Raw genomic sequence first — 25043 nt, 5'->3', positions numbered from 1 at the left:
CATAGTGTGATAGATTCTGAGATGTGTTTTGACACCATGTCTTGGTCATAGGTGCTACCTTTTTTCTTATACCAAGGAAGCCTGGAGCAGTGTGAGAATGCAGAAAATTAACTTCTAAAGTTGCTATTTATTTAGTATCTACTTGTTGTAATAATGTCTTGATTGCAACTACTAGTCTGCAAGACACACCTGAAAGGAGAAAAGTCTTTTTTATACAACTGCTACAAATTATAATTGAAGAAACAAACAGTAAGCTTTGACTGGCGTCTTTAAGAAAAAAAAAGATTTGTTAACTTGATAAAAAATAACATAAGATTTTAATTGAAAGTATAGATTACTAGGGGGCTCCGCCCCCTGCTCGCTTCGCTCACCCACCTCTGTGTTTGGTCTACCAGATACACAATTTAAACAGATTGTTATTTTCATTGGAATTGTTACATATATATTATTTTCACTTTTACTTTAAAAACTTTTGTAAAAACAATACTTGTCCTTTATTTCAGGCCCCGTGCGTGGTTACATCCCTTTCTCGCCAGATGTATAATGCTGCTCGCGTTGTGAAGGGGGGAGGGGGGCGGCGGCTGAACGCTAAGGATATGCCGTCGGATCATCTGCTGTTTTTTTGCTGCTTGCGAGCTGCCTGTTCTGCTTGTCGCATGTAGTTGTTTTAAGAGCTGGGAGCACATGATGCTTGTCTGCCAAAAGCAATCCAACAACTGCTAGGTTAGATGTCTGTGGATTTGTTTTAAATGATGGCTCACTGCCTTGTCTCACGTTACGTTGTAAAAACAATAATTGTCCTTTAGTTCTGGCCCCGGGCGTGGTTAAATCTCTTTCTTGCAGGACGTATAACGCTGCTCGCGTTGTGAAGGGGGGGGGGCAGCTGCTGTCACACTACCCTTCGATCATTTTAAGGCCTGTACAGCCGCTGTCCTTTTTCCCACTTCGTGTCTCTGCTGCTCACATTGTGATCGCTTCTCCGTGATCATAAACATACACCTGACCGAATTGTGTTTTCTTTGAAATTAAACTTGTCGTTGCTTTAACTGTTGTGGAACCACAGATTCTCATAGCGTATGTTCCATTATTGTGTAAATCTATGTTTTGTGCATTGAATGATGCGAATGCAAAAAGACTTTGTTTTCTGCTCTTTGCCTTTTATTTCTGACCTCGCTTTGTCCTGCTATTTTTTCAATTACACCTGGTCCTGATGATTAATTTCCTTTTGTTTGATCTTTTAGTCGTCAACGTTTCATTTATAACGTATTCCTTTTATGTGCTTTATATGCACTGAGACCCCTGTATCTGTGTGTGCTACGTGCCTTTACACTACTGATTTTTTTTTGCTGGCCGTGCTCTGTTGCTTGCTTGTAAGTAGGGCATGTCTTGCAAGAATCTCATGTTCTATATCCCCGCGAGATGCTCCGTGGCCATTCTCTTTTGTCTCGCGGGTCTTTTATTTGTCTTCCTTGATCTTAACGTGAAGATCACGCATCGTCTCCTAGTCATTCCCTGCCACGGGATTTTTTTTATAATAGAGAGATAATTGTGTAATAGCTGATACATGCATCCATTTTTAGTCCACTTAATGTTGGATCGTGGGGGTCTATCCCTGCAGCATTAGACACAAAGCTAGAACCTTGGTTTTTTGTACTAATATTGGGGTTTTTGTATTTCTAGGTATTTTTCATTTGTCTGTATAATTTTTTATAACTTTAATTGTTGACGTGCCACACACAGGTATAGCACATAATACTATAATAATATACTTGTGTCATTTGTGGTAACCGTGGCTCACTAAATCTGTCAGGTGACTGTGTGTCATGGTCTTTAAGTTCATTACTTTGCCTTTTTGTTGTTAAGACTTTATAGGTGCAGTTATGCAGTCTACCCTTTGTTGTATTTAAGAACAGATTTCCTGACAATATCATTTTACAAACCAAAGATACTCATTACAGGCTTTTGATTTAAGCCTTTTGTTCCTGTTTAGAAATGTAACTTTATAAACTTTGCCTTCTGTACAATATATCCCCACCCTGCACAAGTATAAGTTCAACATTGCTTCACATTATATGTCATCCGTAGTGGTTTTTCTGTGTTAAAATGTAATGTTATGTTTATGGTACCTTTCAAATTAAAGACAATCACAATAAAAATAAAATGAAAATGTGACGGATGACAGTGGAATAACACTGAGGTACTTCAACAATCATTCTTTTTACACTACACTGACTGCTTTTTGTATATTTTCCCAAATCAAAAGCTTTCTTTCTTTTTAGTAATTTGTGGTGAATAAGAAAAATGCCTATATAAAAATATAATGCAGAATCTTAATTGTATTTCTGCCTAGCTGGAGTAGAGATTGGTAGGTCTTTTTGTATTTATGTGGATCACAGGATCACAGGTTTATGATACAATACAGAAAATAGAGATATGCAGTTAGTTTGGAGGTAAATGAGAACATCAATGTGACAGTCATAGCAAGACAGTGAAAGTGTATTTGATGCCAATTTGACGGACCATACCACCCGATAAACCGGGATCCATTTTTAACATTTCCATTTAAAGTGAATAGGATACCTTTGTTGGTATTGCCTTGATTTAAAATAAAATGGTGATTATTAGCAACTTGAACTTTTCTCAATAAGAAAGTCCCATACTTTATTTTGTAAGTCTTTCTTTTTCATATACGTCTCTTCAATAAAAGCCTTTTTATGACTCTCTTTTAATACTTTGCCAAAATAGCATTTGTCATTTTATATAATGCCTTGGTATTACATACAATGCCTAGGGAAAGTATATGTAATATTAAAATAATTTGGATATTTCATACTTTTCCCAAAAACGCCAGGCATTCTATATATTGCCTAGGCATTCTATACAATGCCTGTAAATCATACATTGCCAGTAACATATATAATACGCTACTGTGGCTGTCCGTTTGTCTGTCCAGGATTTTAAATCGCCTGTAGCTCGCAAACCGTTTGACCTATTGACCTGAAATTTGGTACACATATACCATGTGACGTCTATATCCGCTTTCGGGGTGATGATGGACCTCTAAGATTATTCCTCTTTTTATTTTTATTTTATTTTATTTTATTGTAGATTCAACTCTCAGCAGTGGGCAGCAGGGCGGCCGTGCAGCACATGTGTACCGGCGCCGTTCTCTTCCCTACCACCTTCACCGTCACTTCCCCTACCTCTTCATATTTTAAATCATTCTTGAGGCAGATTGAAGACTTAAGTGCCAGCTTAAGTGAAAAATTAAGGAAAACATACTAAGCAATTGCAACACAAACACTGACTTAATCAGTTTTAACGTGAAAAGATGCCGACGAAAGAAGAGAAGAAGCGGGCTGCTAAGGTGGAGTAAAGAAGAGCTGCTCAGGAAGCAGCAAGCACATCAATCTCTGAGCAAACGAATGATAAACATACAGAGAAAGAGGAGGAAAACTAAGAATGCTGAAGTCAAGTGTATTCACTGCACGTTACTGGTAAAATAATAATGGTTCAATCAAAGTTGACATATATGATAACCATGTACGTAAGGAAAATTGAAGCATGGATGACTTCACCAGCAGCTCCGGGAATGGTAGACATATTAGATATTTAACCCAAATAGGAGGCCGATGATGACCTTTAATGACCTCTTGGGTACAGCCATCAGCAGTGTGTCTGTTTGCGGAGAGGGTTTTGACCTTGTTGAGGAGTTTACTTACCTTGGCAGTGACATTCATGTCTCTGGTGACTTTTCCTATGAAGTCAGTAGACAGATTGGGAGAGCATAGGGGGGTCATGAGGTCGCTGGAAAGGGGTGTGTGGCGCTCCCGATATCTATGCAAAAGGACAAAGGTCCCAGTATTTGGAGTCCTGGTGCTTCCTGTCTTGCTATATGGTTGTGAGACACGGACGCTATCCAGTGACCTGAAACGAAGACTGGACTCCTTTGGTACTGTGTTACTCTGGAAAATCCTTGGGTACCATTGGTTTGACTTTGTGTCAAATGAGTGGTTACTCCTGAAGTCCCGAATGAGGCACATTACCTGCATTGTGAGGGAGCGTCATTTACAGTACTACGGCCATGTGGTGAATTTCCCCGAAGGTGATCCAGCTCGTAAGATCCTCATTGTTGGGGACCCAAGTGTCTGGACCAGGCCAAGGGGTTGCTCACGTAACACCTGGCTGCGACAGATAGAGGGTCATTTCCGGAGAGTAGGACTGGATTGCGTGTCTGCCTGGGGGGTTGCCAATTGGAATCCCGAGTTGTTTCGTCGTGTAGTGGGTGGGATCATCTGCTTACAAAAGTGGAAAAGTATAAGAGCATTATAACTAAAGATCCCCTCTGCCTACCATAATTTAATTTTCTTGCATATTATTATTATTTTTATTATAAATTGCATTCTGGTGTTGATCCATCCTAGTTTTCTAAACCTGCTTTATTTTCATTTTTCATCAATACATCAAATTTATTAAGAAAAAGTGAAGATCATTTCCTTTATTATTAGACACTAATGCTTATTAAATACAACTACTGAAAATTAGACAGAGAATCAGCATTTTCGCTGCACTTTACCATGAAAATGTTTATGGGCTTCATTATGTGATATCCATTCCATATGTTTTTTCAATTCAAGGTTGTAGAGAGCAGAAGCTTTTCCAAACTTATTGGCATAAGACAGGGACAAGATGGCAGTGCATTGTAGGGCATACTCACATGCTCTGTTATACCAACTCATATCAGACCAGTTTAGCTTTGCCAATGTGTGTGCATTTTGTAATCTGTAACGTTTGAAACTGTATTTTACCTGTGAAGTTGTTACAGTGCGCTGAGATTTAGTGAAGAGGACTAGACAAAAAAATACACTTGATTTTACTTGAGTAGGCAAGTGTTACAAAAACGGTGAATGGTCTGGGGTGTTGAAAATGTCAGTGGAGCTATGAGACAGTAGCATTAACTACTGTATTACAGTTTAGGTGCGAATAAACATACTGTACGAGTAAAAACTTAGAGTCATGGTTTAACAAAGTGACAATTATGTTAATGCTTTAACAGTAGTAACAAAAAAATTGAAAAAAAAGGTCGGAACTTATGAACAATCCACTCTTTTTCTTTGTGTTATGTATGGAACATTAATACAAGGTAAAAATTTACAGCTAGATTCTAAAATACAAGTAGCATAAACTAAGTGGTCTGCCAAATGACAAAATATCTTCATTTTTTCTCATCTCTAATTTATAGCATCCTCCATTTGAGTCTTTCTTTTAATCTTGTCTCTCATTACTGAAGATTTACTGAAATTTATTCAGAAGTCCTGCAGATGTCATATGGTGCCATCTCCTGTTGTTTATAGCTCCAATGCCCAGTAGTATTCAAGTGACACAGATGCAAGCAACAATTTCTGGGCTAGTAATATCAGTTAAATACTTGCAACACTACTTAGAGGCAAATTACATTTTTGTTTCAACAACAGAGAGTTCTTTGATAAAATGTGAATATGTTTTTGAATACTGTATCAAAATAAATTATAGTGATTATAATTCTGGGAAGAGCACTTGTTGTGTGCTGAAGTGAAGGATTACAGATAGCATTACCTCATTAATTTTATTTTTTTTTTTGCTTACACTAAAAGGTTATCTCAATTTGAGCTTACTCAGGAGATGATTCACGTGACTCTGTGTATGCTGTGTCTTTGTTACTGTACACACATAAATGTGTTTGGAAGAATATTTATGTGATTCCACTTAATTTAAAAAAATGTTCAGTAATGCGATCAATGCCATTAAAATCATCAATAAACAGCAAAGAGAAAAGGTAATTTAAAGACTATTAAATTTCAAATCAGAGAGATCTTGGATGCCCCCGTAATGATAATCTGTTTCTTTTTCATCTGGGATCACAAGGTGACACTGCATATGACATAAATGTTTCCTACTGGGCACTCCATTCACTTTTCTCATATAATGCAAGGCACAGTTTAAAAAATACTAACTTGTTATTAATAGAGCATGAAACCATTTTAAACTTGTGTACATTTGTTAGTAATAGTATCATTAAATACTGTATAAAGTACAAGTGAAAACTGTTTAACATGCAGTTTGATGTACTGTAGCATAATGCACAGCATATAAAAATGAAAGCTCTATTTGATTATTATTTTTAAGACATCATAGATGAAAGCTTGTAACATTACACAAAAAGACATTATTGAATCTGTTAATAAGAAATATGTAGCCAAGGCAAAGAAACAATGACATCACTTCTTTATGACTTATGTAACTTTTTTTTAATGAATTTCCAAGAATTTTTATGGTATTATTGTTTACAAATCATTTTTGATTAATTAATTTGATTATAATATCAAGGATATATTTATAATAAGCATGTTTTCATATGATAATGTTAAAAGGCTAAATATTTAGAAATTACTCAGTTTATTTAGTGTTATTAGTAGCAGGCTGGTGTTTATTCATTATGTTATTTCTAGGTCAGCCTAGCTATGCTAGTTTTTTTTATTCTAAAGGAGACTAATGGTAAATAGGAGACACACAGGAGTACTATATAAAAATACAATACAATGCAATCATCAAATCAGTGCAGGAAGCTTTTGAAAGGAAAAAACTGAGATATTTCGAGCTTGCAGTGGAGGCAGGACAGCAAGGATGGAATGTAAAAATCTACCCAGTGGAGGTTGGATGCAGGGGCTTTGTTGCAACTTCCACTGTAAGGCTGATGAGGGACCTTGACATTAGTGGGCATGCCCTACGCTATGCCATTAAGGAAATATCTAGGGTAGCAGAATGGAGCAGCCAGTGGCTATGGATTAAAAGAAAAGACCCTATCTGGTCTCCCAAATAAGAAGGCTGGACAAATGCAGAGGGGGTGGTTCTGGGACGCCAGATACCACTGCTGAGGCTACTGGAGACATCGTAGGCCTAGTCAGCGAAACGTTGATGAAAGTAGGAGCCCACTTGACAACCCCAGTGATGTGGCTGTCCAGCCTCCTCAAAACATCGGAAACATAGTGCGATTCCTTCTTTTAGGAATGTTGTCAGGTGTAAGCTTGGCTCAGGGGAGAGGACGCCCCTGCATTGCATAGTCCCCAGGCACTATGGCTATTAAACATCTTATCCTGTGTATTTGAAATCTTTTTATTTTTTTTTGCAGTGGCGGGAATGGGCTTCATTAGTAATGCAATAACGCATATCTGTTTATTTTAAGTGACACAGGTATTTTTACTTCACTTAAATAAGTATTGAGTTAGGTTACTCATTACATAAAAAAGTAATCTGACTATGTAACACAACTTTTAATGCATTACCCCCAACACTGGTAATGTGTAATGTAAATGCAGGTTCTGTCTGTAATGCAGTTATATTACATCTAATTCTAAGTCATGTCATGTCATTTTCCATACCACTTAATCCAGACCAGGGTTGCAGGGGGTGCTGGAGCCTATCCCAGCTAGCATAGTGGGGCAAGGCAGGAACAAATTATGGACATAGTGCCAGTCCATCGCAGGGTGACCAGATACACGCATGCACGCACACACACATGGGCCAATTTAGTGTTGCCAATTCATCTTACCAGCGTGTCTATGGACTGTGGGAGGAAATTGGAATACCCAGAGGAAACCCATGCAAACTCCGTGCTGCCCTTCTGCAAATGATTCATTTATTTTTTTCTTGCTGAATTGAATCAACTGATACAAAACAAAACAGTAATTTATATCAATTCTAACTGTAAATACACTGCTCAAGACTGCAGAATATCCACATAGTTTGATAAATATTTTTTCATGTTGTAGGTTATAGTCAAGTAGAGCCTGTTCCAGAATCAGCTAGTACAAGGCAGTTACTAGCTCTGGAAAATGCCAGTCCATTAAAATGCACCCTCACACACACTCATCCCAGTTCTGTGTGTTGTCATTAATCAGACAAGCAGCATCTCACTGGACAGTAAAAGTGGTGTACAAAAAACAAAATAAATCTTCCATTACATTTGTGTCCCAGGTGTAGCCTGCATTGCCATTCTTGTCTTATCTTTATATTTGTACTGTAAGCAGTAACAACTCTGTTCACACTTTTATTTAGTTTATAGGTTTGATCAAATATCTTAGGAAGTGGTAGTTCATATATTTTGTTTGACAGTTTTATCATAGGTACTGTTGATTAAAGTAATTTGAAATGTGAAGAGTAATTCATAGTAAAATTCAGTTAGGCTGCAGAGTGAATTATTATAGCTGAATAGCACATTGATGAGTTGCAGAGTATTTTAATAGAATAAGTGGTTGTAAAATGTAATAAAAAAAAGCATTTATGTGGTAGGTTAAATATCTTATAGTTATTGTTCCTTATTTTCCTTTCTTGTAATATTTATTTTGTAATAAGAAACCAAGGCTGATAACATCTTACTATTCTTGAGGTTATGCAGAAAATTCCATGCCCACAGAACCAAAATATCCCCAGAGGTTAATAACAGAAAAAAATCAAGGATATATAAAAAATAAATAGACTCCTGACATTAAACCATTTCAAAATATACACATGCAATGGAAAATTAGATTAGATTATGTGAATTATGTGAAGGAAACAAAAAATAAACAACCTGGGCAAACATGAAAAAAATGAAGAAATACTTCAATAAAAAAAATTAAACGCAACCAAAGATGAAATATTTAATGGTTTTTTTTTTGTTTAAAAAAATAGACATTTTTTTGGATGGAGATTAATAAATGTTTAAAAAGAAGTTGTGCTCAAAACATGTACAGTAGTGTTGCTTCAAGGCCAAGGAACTGAAAGAAACAGACAGCTGATGATGTAATGGTACACATTCATTACCCTCTTCGTGATATATAGTTATTGCCCATGCTGCAGGCTTTTTGCATTAATATCATCTTCTTAAAACAAGGCCTTACTCATCTTTTGGTTTATGTTCTTAGGAAAAAGAGAAAAGTGAAAAACAGATTTTTAAAAGTAGGATGTACCTTAAACCGAACGTGTTAGAGTACAATTTCGGGGGACCTTTATAAATTTCATGAATGTCTGAATGTGCCTATTAGAGAATGGAAAAAATATTTATTGGTCAAAACATTAACACCTCTAGAGATGTCATCTTATTGAAAATAACACCGCAGTTCTCAGATGACGAAAGTAGCTTAGCCACCAGATGCTGATTGATGTTCACCTATCCCAGGAACAGGTTGTTGGAAAAGGCTTAGCTTTACTGTTCAACACTGTTGTTCAATTTACAGATAGGACAGAGGGGGAAACAAAGAAATTAAAACTTTTTTTATTAGAAAACTACAGATTTATTCAGGAGTACTTATTATTTAGGTTAGTGCTATTTCACTTGCACTGCTACAGTACTAATGAGAGCCACTGTGGCTATGCTTAAACACGTATACCTACAAGAGAATACAGTATAACACCAAAGCCAATGGTTGTGAGCTTAGACTAAATTTCACTTGTTGAGATTCCTTACATTATTATACTGTTCTAAAGTATTCAGCAGTGCATACATTTAATGACATTTTAAAAATACAATTTCTTCAGCAAGAATCCTACTGACAGGTTTGAGCATATTCAATAATCCATAAAAGAAGTGTGATATGATGTATTTAGCAGAATGAAAAGATGATATACTACACAGGAGCGCTATAAGAGTGAAATGCTTAAGCCCTTCACCTATGGTTCTGCATGTGAGTTGATGGCTGCTGCTGAATTGTTCGGTTGTCGCTTTCAAGTGTACCGAAATGGCCAAATATTTTACACCTTTGGACAACCGCCAATGCCTCTTAAACATCTTAGATTCACAGGTGACGATTTGAGTAGTGGACACTTTGATGTTTATGAATGTTTAAACTCTCAAAAGCTGGATGCGAAGTTATCGATGAAACCCATTTCAATTCAAACGCCTCCAATTTCCAGTAAAGCTCTGCTTCGCAATGGCAATTAATAAGTCTCAGGGACAGGCCCTACAAAAGGTTGGCATTGATTTGAGGCAGGATTGCTTTTCATATGGCCAACTATACGTTGCATGCTCAAGAGTAAGCTCAGCACACAGCTTGGTCATATTACAACCGGAGGGCCAAACTGACAACGTGGTATACAAAGAGATCCTTAACAAATAATTATTGGCATATTTTCCCTCAGTTTAAAAAGGTTTACTTTTCTTCTTAATAAAAATTTTAAAGCAGTACTTCGCCGCTGGGTATTTTGCTAGTAAATATATAAAACTGAAGTCCAAACTCTGACCTCCTTCAGAACCTTCAGAACTTAAATAAATAGAAACAAGAAGTCTTACAGAACATGTTCAGTAACACTTTAATGTCTGATTAAAAGAGTGAAAACTTGCATCCCCTGTACCCCTTCATGAAAGGAGAACAGCAGCCAGGACTGCATTTTTCTAGCTCTTGCCATGTGTCCAGCATTTACATGGCTACCGTTTCCTGCTAATAAGGAGAACAGAAAGTTAAGAAATTTAAAGAAAGAAAACAGATGGGGAAGAGTTTCGGAAAATAATGGTTGAACTTTCAGGTTGTACACTGATAGATTGTACCTGCCACACTCTTCCTCGCTGGCAATCAAAATCCATCCCTTTTATTTTCAGCTCTCCCATGAAGTAGGCATATAAAAAGAAGAACTTCTGTGTCCTGGTCAGCCACAAGATTTATATCTTTCACTTGATTTCACTGCTTGGATTTTAAAAATTGCTTATATCTTCTGCTTTTTTTCTAAAATTGGTATCACTTCAAAAATAAGCTGGTTGAGTAAAATGCTTACTTTTTTGAAAATGGTTTACAGTCGTATTAATAAAATGTTTGCTGGGCTGTACAGTATTTATTATGAATTTGTTATTTTTGCAGTGTTAATAAACCTACAAAAGAAGTCCTGATTAATTAATAAACTGTATATAGTTACCATAAATGATTAAAGCTGTAGAAATAAATATAATACAAATTTCAGAAATCATGTGAACGTTTGTATTCACAGCTAAAGAACAAATTCATGAAGAAACTCCCTAGAGATGCAGAAGCCTCTAATGTTCTTGTAGGAGAAGTGGATTTTCTAGAGAGCCCCTTTGTGGCTTTTGTTCGTCTCCAGCAGGCAGTCATGCTGGGAGCACTGACTGAGGTTCCTGTACCAACCAGGTAAGAGCACAATGAAGTAAGGAGACTGTGTTTGTTTTTACTTCTGAATAGCAGTTTTCCATATTATAAACAGCTCATTTACAGGCATATTGTATTAGATAATGTACATCAGGTTATTTAGAGATTTAATATTTGAAACAGTATATGGAGTTTGATTATGTTACAAGTTGGCTTTTGTTAGAGTTTTGAGGCCACATATGTATGGTCTATAAAAAGTGTATATATTGTTGTTTTTCTGTCTATTTATTATTAAGCAATAGTAAGATGTAAAATTATAAATAGACTACAAGGGAACTAATATACTCTAAATGTATATATAATAAACACCACCACTGATGTAAACTACCCCTCTCCCAAGCTGCATCTTTCCAGCCCTGAAAGAGACACTATATACTCTTATTGAAATATTAGTGCATTTTTTTAAACATCAAATACCTTTCATTTTATGTAGTTGTGTACCTTTTTAATACTTCTTACTTTTCCCTACTGATTGCTTTAATGGATTCTATACTGAAGAAATAAATGTACTATTACTGGCCATGATGGATGCTGAACTAGACAGGATTACTATTGAATGATATACACTCACCTGTCAGTCTAAATATTGGTAGTTGACAATTTCACCTTGACATATCTTTGACAAGTAGTGGAGAATTTCCGGTTCCTGGGTGACACCATTTATAGCATGTTAACCTGGGAAGTCATTAATGGTCAACTAACCTAACTAGAGACTGCTTTTTCTGACACAGATATGAAGTTCAGAATATCCCAGGAAGAAATTATTATTTTCTTTGGGTCCATTATTAGAAGTCCTTTGACCATATCCATCTTAGTTTGGTATAGCAGTATCTTTACTGGGGACAGGGAACAGCTAGAGGGAGTGGTTTTGCACCATGTCAAAAATCTTTGGTAGCCCGAAAGTCCAATGTACATTCACTTTACTTTTGCAGACTGAAAAGTAAAGCCATCAAGATCTTATGTTCACTCTTTTAAAATTTGATAAATGGATTATGTCATTCAAAATTAGGAATTCTAATTTTATAATAGTACTTTTAACAAACTTTGAAACAACATGACTTATCTACAACTTCACACTATAATACTGTAATCTGGCATGTTTTAAAACCTCTCTAAGGCATTTTAAAATTTAAGTTATGTTTTCACTCTCTTTGAATTACAGGTTTCTCTTTATTCTGCTTGGACCCAAAGGAAAAGCCAAATCATACCATGAAATAGGGCGTGCAATTGCTACTCTTATGTCTGATGAGGTGAGCCAACTTTGGCTAGTTAATACTTCCATAAAAATAAACAAATATCGGTGCTGAATTGTGTATATGTGCCATATATGTGTCTATACACTATGTACATCGAAAAATACTAAACTTTGTGTAATGTGCAGAAAAGACTAACACTTCAACTAAGCAAGTTGTCACTGGATGTTGGTACAATTATTTACACTATTTTTTTACATTTTACTAGAAAAAAAATTAGTGTATTTGTCATAATTAAGATGCATGTCCTTTATAAAAACAATGCAAGTATATTCTGGTAAACTGCTGTGAGGGTGCTTGCCACTGCTATTTTGTGGTAAACTTTACTTAAATTTTTCAAAATACTACAAACCACAGACTTAATTTTAACCCTTCTTAAGTGAACACCATCTCAAGGTACTCTACATATTGTTTTTAGAATGTGTTTAACAATTCCAATGTAGACATGTTAAAAATTGTAACACGCTTAAGGTTTAGGAAGAAGGACCTGAATGCATATGCTCATTCTGACGTTTTAGAGCCATCCATGTGGAAATCACTGAGTTTGTTTTCTTGTATGATTTTGTACTTCTTATTTGTAATAATTACATTAAAGTGTATTTAGTAAAGATGTCTAATATTTTAACATTATAAAACAGCTCCTACATTTGTCTTCATTTTTACTTTGTGTGTTCACTTTCTTTTGCTGATTTTATTTGATATACAGTATGATCAGTACAAATAATAGAAACAGAAGAAGTTTTATGCCAATGTCCAAACTAGAGTTTGGTAAACATAGTAGTAAAAAATCAGTGAATGACAGCATATCATCATAAGGTTCTTTATAAAGAAAACAAGAGTAAAATTCAAAGTAACAAGATAAAATACAAAATCTATTCAAGACATGATTTTATGACTAATTTTAATGGCACCACTGGGACTGAGCCATGTACTTTCATATCATTATTTCATAATATTTAGCTCTTGTTGTATATGGCTATCTCCAATTGTACTTACAGTACTTATAACCTCTGTCACAATAGCCCCCCTCTAATAGTATTTTTCTTGTGAGGTCAACATACACAGTCAAAAAAGAGAACACATTGCTGGAGAAAACACCTACTAGGTAGTAAAACAGGTAATTGCAAACCCAGGCAGAAATCTGATACCCACATATTCAGTCAGTCATTTTACAATCCACTATATCCTAACACAGGGTCACGGGGTCTGCTGGGGCCAATCCCAGCCAACACAGGGCGCAAGGCAGAAACAAACCCAAGCAGGGTGCCAGTCCACCGCATGGCACACACGCCAAGCACACACTAGGGACAATTTAGGATCGCCAATGCACCTAACCTGCATGTCTTTGGACTGTGGGAGGAAACCGGAGTACCCAGAGGAAACCCACGCAGACACGGGGAGAACATGCAAACTCTACACAGGGAGGACCCGGGAAGCGAATCCAGGTCTCCTTACTGCAAGGCAGCAGCACCACCACTGTGCCACCGTGCTGCCCACCCACATATTCAGATTTTTAAAAATATTACAGCAAGGTTTTGAATGTTATTATTATAGAGAAAAGCCAAGCAAAATGACACCTTTTATTGGCTAACTAAAAAGATTACAATATGCAAGCTTTCAAGGCAACTCAGGCCCCTTCTTCAGGCAAGATGTAATTTTAAGTGTCATTGTTCACAAATTCCAGTACACTATTAATTGGGTGTAACAGCATTTAATTGTGTTTTAAATCCAGACCTAGATAGGTCTCCTGCCACAGGGGCGATGACATCTAACACTGCAAAGACAATTACACAGTTTGTAACTGACCACAACTTATCAGACCCCTGGAGATTTCTAAACCCTAACTCAAGAGCATATTCCTTCTACTCACCAGTGCATCATTGCTACTCAAGAACTGGTTATTTATTTGTAGATAACAATTTCTTGCCTACGATTAAATCTTATAAGTACATTACTATTGTTATTTCTGACCATGCCCCTTTGATTTTGGAGCTAAAATCACTATGCCCCACATACTCATCTCACAGATGGTGTCTTAGTCCACTTTTATTAGCAGATGAGAACTGTACAGAATTTATATCCAAGCATATCAATTTTTTTAGATACAAATACATCTTCAGAGGTTTCAGTAACACTCTGGGAAACTCTGAGGACAGATTATCTCATATCTTTCCCACAGAAATAAATTGGAAACCAAGAAGGTATCAGAGTTAATCAATGAAATTACTAGAATAGATCAAGAACATGCCAGGTGTCCAAGTGAGGCACTTCATAGGAAAAGGCAGGCTCTGCATTCAGAGCTCAACCTCTTAACAACTAAAGAAACTGAACAACTCATATTTAAATCAATACATCATTATTATGAACATGGAGAGAAAGCTAATAATGATCTTAGCTCAACAAATCCACAAGCAAGAAGTTCGCAATGCAATCCCAGCAATCACCAATACAAACGGAGACCATAAAAATATAATGCACACATTTAGAGACTACTATAAATCCTTATATTCTACTGAGTTTAAAGAAGACAAGACACAATCTAATGCATTTCTGGATGCAGTACAGATACCACAAATAGATACTCTTAGTGCAGAGGGATTAGATAAACCTCTGGCACTATCAGAATTACTAGATGCTATAAACTCACTGCAGAGTGGGAATGCAGCAGGCCCTGATTGCTACCCTGTCGAATTTTATAAGAAATTCTCAACTCAGCTAGCTCCACTTCTATTAGCAACATTTACAGAAGCTAGAGAAAATAAAATTCTACCTCAAACTTTTTGCTAAGCATTAATTATTGTTTTTCCTAAACAAAATAAGGACTTATTACAATGTGCATTGTACAGACCACCTTCACTTCTGAATAATGATGTTAAGATACTCTCCAAAGTCCTAGCTAGAAGGAGACAGTGCTGCCTTCGGTAATATCACAAGACCAAACTGGATTTATTAAAGGCAGACGCTTATCTTCCAATCTTCAACACCTGTTCAATGTAATATATTCACCCACAAAGTCAAACACCCTGGAGATATTATTATCGTTGAATGCAGAAAAAGCATTTGACATGGTTGAATGGAATTACCTTTTCACTACATTGGAGAAATTTGGGTTTGGCCTGAACATTTGTGCCTGCATCAATCTACTGTATACCAATCCAGAAGCTTCAGTTTGTATTAACAACATTAATTAAAACTACTTTAAACTAGAATGTGGTACCAGACAAGGATGCCCCTTGTCACCACTGCTTTTTGCAATCGCCATTGAGCCACTGGCAGTTCATTGTCGAAAAGCTTATGAGATAAAGGACTGGAACAGAAAATTTCTCTATATGCAGATGATATGGTACTGTATATATCAGATCCACAAAATTCTGTGCCTGCAGTCCTAACAGCACTAATAGAATTATTCAACTCAAAATTATATATCAAGCGTATCTCTATTGTTTAAAATTGTCCAAAATGTTTCCAGGGCAAGATCCAACCTGTGAACGCTGCAATCAAGTTCCGGCCTCACTGGGCCACATGTTTTGGGCCTGCACCAAATTAACATCATTTTGGACAAAAAATCTTTAAATCTTTACATCTGTACAAATCTGACATTCCTTCTAAAAGTTAGTCATCCATGTCAGGAATCTATTGTTCAGACCCATTTAATCCACTTACAGGGTTGTATAAGGACTGGTGCTTAAGCCAGTTGCATTGGGTGTAAGGCAAGAATCAGCCCTGAATGTGTCTTCCAAAGCTGGACATTTCCACAATCATTCACACTTGGACTAATGATCAGTTTAACATGCACACGTTTGAGATGTGGGAGGAAAAAACAACCTAAACACAGGTGACCTGACAATGATTTGTTAAAGAGCACAATTGGATATTGCATTTAATTAAAGAACATTGTACATCTCCATCTAAATGATTACTTTGTTTCAAATGAAAAGAAATGCAGACAACACTTGAATCAAGGACCTCTCAAGAATAAGTGAACTAGTATACTGTGAAAATTGATTGTATAATCCCGTATATGGAATGTTTTTAAGAAGAGCTTGGTTTGTATTTTTAGATTTCTTTATCAGTTGAATTGACCCATAAAATGTATTACAAAACTGAACAGTACCAATGTTAACCTTGATTCTACAAATGGGTTGTGGGGGTAAAAAATATCTTTAACTGGTAGATTGTTTTTTGTTTAAGCATACACTATTGGACTGGTTTTTATGGGAAACCTTCTTTCAAGTAAAAAAGTAATCAACAAGTCAGAACTCTGTTATATAACAGTGAAAATGTATATTATTGTGCAACTGCTGTGTCATCATGTCATTAATTTTATTTCCTATTTTATGATTTTAGGTGTTTCACGATATTGCATACAAAGCAAAGGACAGGCAGGACCTGTTGGCTGGAATAGATGAGTTTCTTGATGAGGTGATTGTTCTGCCACCTGGTGAATGGGACCCAGCCATTAGAATAGAACCCCCAAAATCTCTTCCATCATCTGACAAAAGGTGTGCATTAAATACAATTTTAATGTTCAAACTGTGTGACATAACTACTTGGAAATTTCAAAATAGTTTGATTTAAATAACAATTTGTTTTAGGTGTTTTGGTAAACTTTAATATCCAAAATCCAACTTGGCCCCTGTGTGAGTGTCATGGATTGACATACTATCTTGGCTGGTTCTTACCTTACGCCCAGGCCTGCAATAATAAGCACAGGCCTTTTGCCACTCTGAACTGAATTTAATAGATATGAACATCTTACTGTATATACATTATGGTAATTAATAGTGTGTAATAGGAATAAATTGAATTCATGGAATTAAAGGATAGATTAGCAGTTTAGAATGACATGGCCTTTAAGCTACAATAATTTGAAAATATGCATTATATTATATATACTACAGTAATCCCTCCTCCATCGCGGGGGTTGCATTCCAGAGCCACCCGCGAAATAATAAAATCCGCGAAGTAGAAACCATATGTTTATATGGTTATTTTTATATTGTCATGCTTGGGTCACAGATTTGCGCAGAAACACAGGAGGTTGTAGAGAGACAGGAACGTTATTCAAACACTGCAAACAAACATTTGCCTCTTTTTCAAAAGTTTAAACTGTGCTCCATGACAAGACAGAGATGACAGTTCTGTCTCACAATTAAAAGAATGCAAACATATCTTCCTCTTCAAAAGAGTGAAGCAAACAAATCAATATGTCTGTTTGGCTTTTAAGTATGCGAAGCACCGCGGCACAAAGCTGTTGAAGGCGGCAGCTCACACCCCCTCCGTCAGGAGCAGGGAGAGAGAGAGAGAGAGATAAAAAAAATCAATACGTGCCCTTCGAGCTTTTAAGTATGCGAAGCTCCGTGCAGCATGTCTTTTCAGGAAGCAGCTGCACAAAAGATCACAACGTGAAGATAATCTTTCAGCATTTTTAGACGAGCGTCCGTATCGTCTAGGTGTGCAAACAGCCCCCCTGCTCACACCCCCTACGTCAGGATCAGAGAAAGGCAGCGCAAGAGAGAGAGAAAGAAAAGTAAGTTGGGTAGCTTCTCAGCCATCTGCCAATAGCGTCCCTTGTATGAAATCAACTGGGCAAACCAACTGAGGAAGCATGTACCAGAAATTTAAAGACCCATTGTCCTCAGAAACCCGCGAAGCAGCGAAAAATCCGCGATATATATTTAAATATGCTTACATATAAAATCCGCGATGGAGTGAAGCCGCGAAAGGCGAAGCGCGATATAGCGAGGGATTACTGTAAATATCATTATATGCAAATATCCTTTTCAGCAGCTCCGTTGTGAATTTCCCCTTGGGATTAATAAAGTATCTATCTATCTATCTATCTATCTATCTATCTATCTATCTATCTATCTATCTATTTTGATGATATGACAATGAAATGAAAAATTTGAGTGTTTAAAGTTTCCATCAATCTTCTTTCAGTAATTCTTTAAGGAATGTTCCACCAAAAAGTTGACTTTTCTTTTTATCTGTTGCTCACTCTGTGATGTTTGTAGTGATGGTAGAGAAACATTTTCAATCCATTGTTTTCATGGAGAACACAGATCACAAATCTATTATATAATGGGCTTCAATGGGGACCCACAGAGGGCCAATAAGTAGCAACAGCAATTGATATTAAAACTTCCATGAAAAATATCTCATGTTACTTGTTTTGCATAATCCACATGTTTCAATTGACTCCTGACCAATGAATGAGGGGGAAAACCGGATCTTCAGTTGAAAAGCTGGTTGAATTCTGATTTATTAGATTTTGTTTTCTTGTTCCTGCTTTGTTTTTTAACTTTCTGGTTTTTTTTTTATTCTTTTTTTTCTAGTTTGACCATGAAGTCACTTGTTGTATAAGTTAAACTTGATTGTATGCAGTGTTATTTTCTACAATAATTAAAAAAAAATAGAAAAGCTTGTTCTTGTTTCAGCATGCTTTCTGTTCATGCACTACTCTGACTTTTTGGAAGTATTTATTTTACAATATTTTAGCTGAAAGGGCATGCATTTTTGACGTTGTTATATCCATATACAACATATGGATTATGCGGCACAAGTAGCTTAATATATTTTTGTGATCTCTGTGTGATCTCTGTTCTTTGTGGAAACATGAAATTAAAATTTTTTCTTAGTCAACACTACAAACAACTTAGTGTTAGTAATAATTTAAAAAATATTTTTTGGGTAAAGTAGTCCTTTAAAGCTATGACTTGTAGCATGTGTTTCAGAGCCATAAGGTATCAGTGTTACATTGTACCACTCATTTTACAAGGTCAATAGACAGTCTTAAGTTGTCTGTTTGGTCATTCCAGGTTCAGCTGCAAAAAAAAAACAAAACTCCAAAACACAGTGTAAATCTTTCTTATAAATACAGGTAGTCATTGACTAATGACCTATGTGTCTTACAACCATTTCACTTACAACCACTACCACATCTCACGGCAAATGACAGTTTTCGCCATGCCAGCTACCTTTGCCATGACTCATTCATCTCAATGTCAGTTTATTACCTGCAGCAGTGTCAACTAAGTTCAGTTACATTTGTCTTACAATTACAGGAAAAAAGGCAACTAATCTGAACACAAAAATGAAGGTTATCAAGCAGTATGAAGGAGGAAAGAAAGCGAATACAATAGTTATCCCATTTTAACCGGTGCGCTGTACTGCTGCACTCTGACTTTGAATCCAGTTAACCTCCAGAGCTTCTACATTGTGACTCACAAAATCATTACAATCCTTACAAAAGTCAGCAAATAAAGTATATCTTAGGTGCTCAAATTGAAGTTAAATTCAACTGTATCATGCCTGAATTACAAGTAACCACACCTGCTGGGCCAAAAGGTTCTTGCTTAGTACAGTATGGAGAAATGAAGTGAAGGGGGGAGCCAGAGCTCTTTAAAAACAGTGGTATCTCACCAAAAGAAATAATATATTTACAAAAATTATATGTATATGCACCTTTCCGATAGATGGCCTATTTCAGGATGTGAATATTAAGTACTATGAGTTTTAAAATGTATGCTTTACTTAAAAAAAAAACTTAATTTTACCTCCACTGTCAAAAAAAACCTTCAACTTCAAAAATGCTAAACTTTTCCTTTAAAGAATAAGCGGATAAATGAAATTACAGTATAATGCTATGCTTTGTACGTATAGCACTTTCTGAAGAAAATACAGATTGTCTCATTGACAGATTAGCCCAGTCATTACCAATAAATATTTACATGGTAAATACAATTAATATATAAAATACTTTATATGATATGAGGTACATTTAAATAAAATTATCATATAGTGGAGGAAAAAACATCAATTATAAAGACATATTAACTGCAGTAAAAGGTAATGTATAGACATTTTGAAAATGAACAGAATTTCTTTTACACTGGAAATAACTGATCATTACATATGGAAAAACTAACAACAACAAATTATGATTTTGTCTACATTGAAATTCTCTTTCTTTTTAGACTCTGATGATCCAAGGCATTGCTAAAGACTTTTTAAGGACACAGCATAATAGTGAAAGCCTTTGCTTCAGGCTCTTACCAGACAGATCAAAATATGATGCTTATTTAGTAGTTAAAGTATTGGTTTGTTTCAAAGTTATTATCTGTTAAGAATGAAACAATCTTAGTCATTTTCAATGACAGTTCTCTTTAATATTCTAGATTCTTTACTTGTAGTCTATTGTTATGAGTTATTCAGTATCAGTACACTTATGGCATTTTTCTGAAATGAAAGACAAGAAAATGTTTTCTGTAAAGGTACTCAGTTCATAAAAATGTGTAGGAATACTGTACATTTGTTTACTGTGCACAGTATGTGTACTAGTAGAAAACCATTAGTTTCTAAAAAGATTATTTTTAAAGAGAATCACAAATAAATTAGTAAAAATAAATTCTTGAATGTTTTTGAAACATGCCATTTAGGATATCGGTACAGACTTTAACAATAAATACATTTTATTTTACATTTATACAGCAATCTAGTATATTAAAAATAATATTTAAAACATTTGTCTGGATTTTTAGCGATCGCTGAACATCTGAAGGTGAGAAAGACGCATTTGACAGTTAGCAGAAGGATGAAAAATCTCTTGCATGATAGAGAGTAAAACATTGTCCTACGATTAGAGAAACAATGCCATGTTTTCCTTTTAAAATTTAGGGCTAGTAGGTAGCTAGTTGTTTCCCTCTTGGCCATTATTTCATAGCACTAGCGAGTAAAGAGTTGGACCATAGTACTAAGTTTAAATAAGGTAACCCAGAATCTGTCTAAGCGGTTTAGCCCTTTAAGGGCAGTGAAAGACTGAGGGTTGCCTAGTAGGCATGTGGCTTTTTATATCTCGACCTACTTTCTGGGTATGGAAGGCTGTTATAAGAGTGCCTCCTCCTCTTATGTTACATTACATTGCCATACACCATAAAATACGCAAAACAATGACAAGTTTATGGGAAGATGCAAGAATCATTTAGAGAAATATTACTCTAAAAATATTAAAACAATTTCCTTGAGGCCACATGGTTATAATTTTTTAATCAAATTTTTATTTGAATAATTGAAGTCTTGTACTTTGGATTCATGCTCAGATCTGCCTTCTTAGTTTAAAGAAAAAGTTAGCAATTGCAATGTTAAAGTAAAAAGGGATGGTTTCTAAGTAGCCATTCAAGATGCATGTAATATTACAAACATAAGAAATAACAGTAGTCTTCTTCTTCTTCTTTCGGCTGCTCCTGTTAGGGGTTGCCACAGCGGATCATCTTCTTCCATATCTTTCTGTCCTCTGCATCTTGTTCTGTTACACCCATCACCTGCATGTCCTCTCTCACCACATCCATAAACCTTCGCTTAGACCTTCCTCTTTTCCTCTTCCCTGGCAGCTCTATCCTTAGCATCCTTCTCTCAATATACTCAGCATCTCTCCTCTGCACATGTCCAAACCAACGCTATCTCGCCTCTCTGACTTTGTCTCCCAACCATCCAACTTGAGCTGACCCTCTAATGTACTCATTTCTAATCCTGTCCATCCTCGTCACACCCAATGCAAATAACAGTAGTATTATATTACTATTTTATATTATTATATAATTAATATAATAATAATATTATATAATTAATATATAGTATTATATTATTATATTATATTATTAGTATTAGTAGTATTATAGCAAAATTTCCAGAGAACAAAGAAACAACATAAAATGCTGTCATACTACTGCTCCAACCCAGATTGCAAGTGAATAGTGCACATCTTCCTAAATCGACTGACCCAGCTAAAGATGTGAGTGAGCAGTTAAGCAAATTATAATATTAAAAAACACTGTGCATTGGAGACATTTTACTTATGTACAATTGCGCAGCAGACATCTCCATAGCCACCACAAGGTTGGGGCTCCCACATCAAACCTCAACAAAGCCAAAAAAATATTTATTTAATTTTTGTAAATAGAAAAAAAATTTCATTTTTAAGCTAAAATAAAACAGTGAGAAAGTGATGACTTTTCAGGCAATGGACAGGGGGGCACCATATTGCTTGAAATCTGCTAATAGACAACAAAGAGTTACATAATAAACATAAAAAGAAAATATCTAAATACTGCTCAGAAACTTGCTAGCAAGCAGTTGGCACAATAGGCCAATGTCAAACTATACCAAAGGTAACATCCATATTACTAACCGAGAATGCTAAACCGGATGATGGACGCAGGCACATCCGGCCATGGGCCGTAGCAGCAAAAAGACGTACTGCGCAGGCGCAAGAAAGGGCGGACGGGATACACACCAAGAGGGGGATTTAACAAGCCCCTGGAACACAAAAAAAAAGAACACAAAACCGCCCCACACACCCTACAAGCAACGGACGGGACACACACAAAGAGGGGGATTCAACAAGCCCCTGGAACACAAAACGAAAGAAGACGCTCGCTCAACAACAATCCTCCCCCACACACCCCCCCCCCCCCAATCAATAAGAAGTGACACCCAAAGCCACATATCTAAAGGAAACGTCCATATTAAACATACGTCATCTCAAAACCTTCACACTAGGCAGCATAGGTGGATCTCATTAAAATAAAGCACTATTAACCGTTCAACTGGAGAAAAGGCTCCATATTAACAGTGAGTACGATCCTACTAAATACTTATCCATATTTCGCACGCTGAGGAACAAACAAGTCATGCATACACGGTCACGGGTACAAAACTATTCGGATCGGATAACGGAACAAAACACACGAACACGAATGAAACAAAAAGAATACACGGCGGCGCATACAATGCGCTTCGGAAAATACGTGAGAAAAAATGTCTCGGATCAAAAAACGCAAAGCTCAAGTAACCCCGTTACAGAGACGTGCCCAAATGAACAGACACATTGAACGTAGATGCATACAGCGCGCGTCTCAAAGTGCTGCATCAAAACAAGCACGATTTCAAAAGAAAGAGCTTGCGTCTCAGACATACAAAAAAGGGAGCAAAGCAACGCGCATATGACCGGCCAGAAAACAAGCAAGCAGGACTCAAAAAGCAGAAACCTCAACTGACCGACATACAAAAACGGACAAGGCACGATACAAACAATGCACGACGTAGAGTGAAACGGACTTTGCGCAAAGCGGAGGCGGATCAATTAAAACTCAAAAATAGCGCGTCACAAATAATGGACATGCAACAACGCGGCACTCAAACACCACAAGCAAAACATGCCCGTCGCAGACATCAACACCAGACGTCTGCTAAACGCTTACGCCAGTTGGCTGACAACGCTTTCAATAATGAGTCCACTATTGAGGAAAATTCATTGGGATTAATGAATGTCATTTGCAATCATTGTCATTCACTTAACTTCACAGAAGAAACAACTGGCAATACAAATAATGAATTTACACGTTGTTGTCAAAAGGGGCAGATTAGACTGCCTCCTTTACATTCATATCCTGAATATCTACAGAAGCTTCTAACTAAGGAGGTGCCTGAAAGTAAAAACTTTATGAACTACATTAGATCCTACAATAGTTCATTTGCTTTTGCATCTACCAGAGAAGGCAATGGCCCATACTGCTTTCGCATATGTGGTTAACACAACGCACTATATTATGTCCAAAAAATATTAATGTTAATCACATTATTAACCAGGTCATTTCATTACTTCCTGGAGAGACACGGCTCTTTCTAAGCTCTGACAAAGTTGACTCTGATGACGACAATGAACATCTGAATTTCCCATTAGAATATTTGAACACTATTAACCCGGATGGATGACCACAACACAACCTTACCCTTAAAAACGGAACAATAATCATGCTATTAAGAAACCTTAACACTAAACAGGGTTTATGCAATGGCACACGGTTAGTCGTCAACACCATAACACACGATGTTATTCAAGCAACAGTTCTTTCAGATTCACATGCTAACAATACTGTTCTCATTCTTGGAATTGACCTTACGAGTTCTGACCTAGAATTACCTTTTACATTGAAACACCGACAGTTCCCCATTAAACCTGCATTTGCCATGACCAGCAAAAAATCACAAGAACAAACCATGGACAAGGTTGGCATCTACCTCTCTGAACCCGTTTTTGGACATGCACAACTTTATTTTGCCTTCTCATGTGTTCGACGTTCATCTCACAATAAAGTTAAAATTAAAAATGATCCATGCCAAGGAAGACTCATTCAAAGACAAGACACCATCTTTACTACTAATGTTGTATACAGAGAAATATTCCAATAAAACATTACTCTATGCCAAACACTCTATTTTGTATTTATATAGGCATCATCCAAACCTGCACACTATTCTATATCTAATTCATACATCTCACTCTTTGTCATGCCCCAACGCCAGGGGTTGGCGAGCGAAGCGAGCAGGGGGCGGAGCCCCCTAGTCTATGACTAAATCATCAATGGAAGATGGAATTGGCAAAATGCTGCCAGTGACATCAACAGAGCAGATTACTGTACGTCGGTTGGATCAAGTATTGCTGTGAGTTCAAAAGAAAAGCTTTCTTCTCCATGTCCTACTTGCTGATGTCTTCCCACTGCACACAACCATGAACTTATTATTAAAAGTGCACTGAGCAGCCTGACAACCCCTAGAC

At 36.4% G+C, this 25043-nt stretch overlaps 1 protein-coding gene across 6 annotated transcripts in view; it reads left to right on the top strand.

Annotated features, from left to right (window-relative positions):
- The window catches only part of slc4a4a (solute carrier family 4 member 4a), a 285556-nt gene that overhangs the window by 189607 nt on the left and 70906 nt on the right, over nt 1–25043 (top strand). For all 6 annotated transcript variants that reach the window (XM_051929546.1, XM_028805563.2, XM_051929545.1 and 3 more), the window contains 3 exons: nt 10996–11153; nt 12334–12421; nt 16772–16926. In XM_051929546.1, coding sequence (XP_051785506.1) covers nt 10996–11153; nt 12334–12421; nt 16772–16926 — 401 coding nt within the window. The remainder of the gene's footprint in view (nt 1–10995; nt 11154–12333; nt 12422–16771; nt 16927–25043) is intronic.

The sequence above is a fragment of the Erpetoichthys calabaricus genome, chromosome 7 (assembly GCF_900747795.2).
Source record: "Erpetoichthys calabaricus chromosome 7, fErpCal1.3, whole genome shotgun sequence".
Taxonomy (NCBI): Eukaryota; Metazoa; Chordata; class Cladistia; order Polypteriformes; family Polypteridae; genus Erpetoichthys; species Erpetoichthys calabaricus.
The sequence above is the reverse complement of the archived record's forward strand: the minus strand, read 5'-3'. Positions and strand labels throughout refer to the sequence as shown.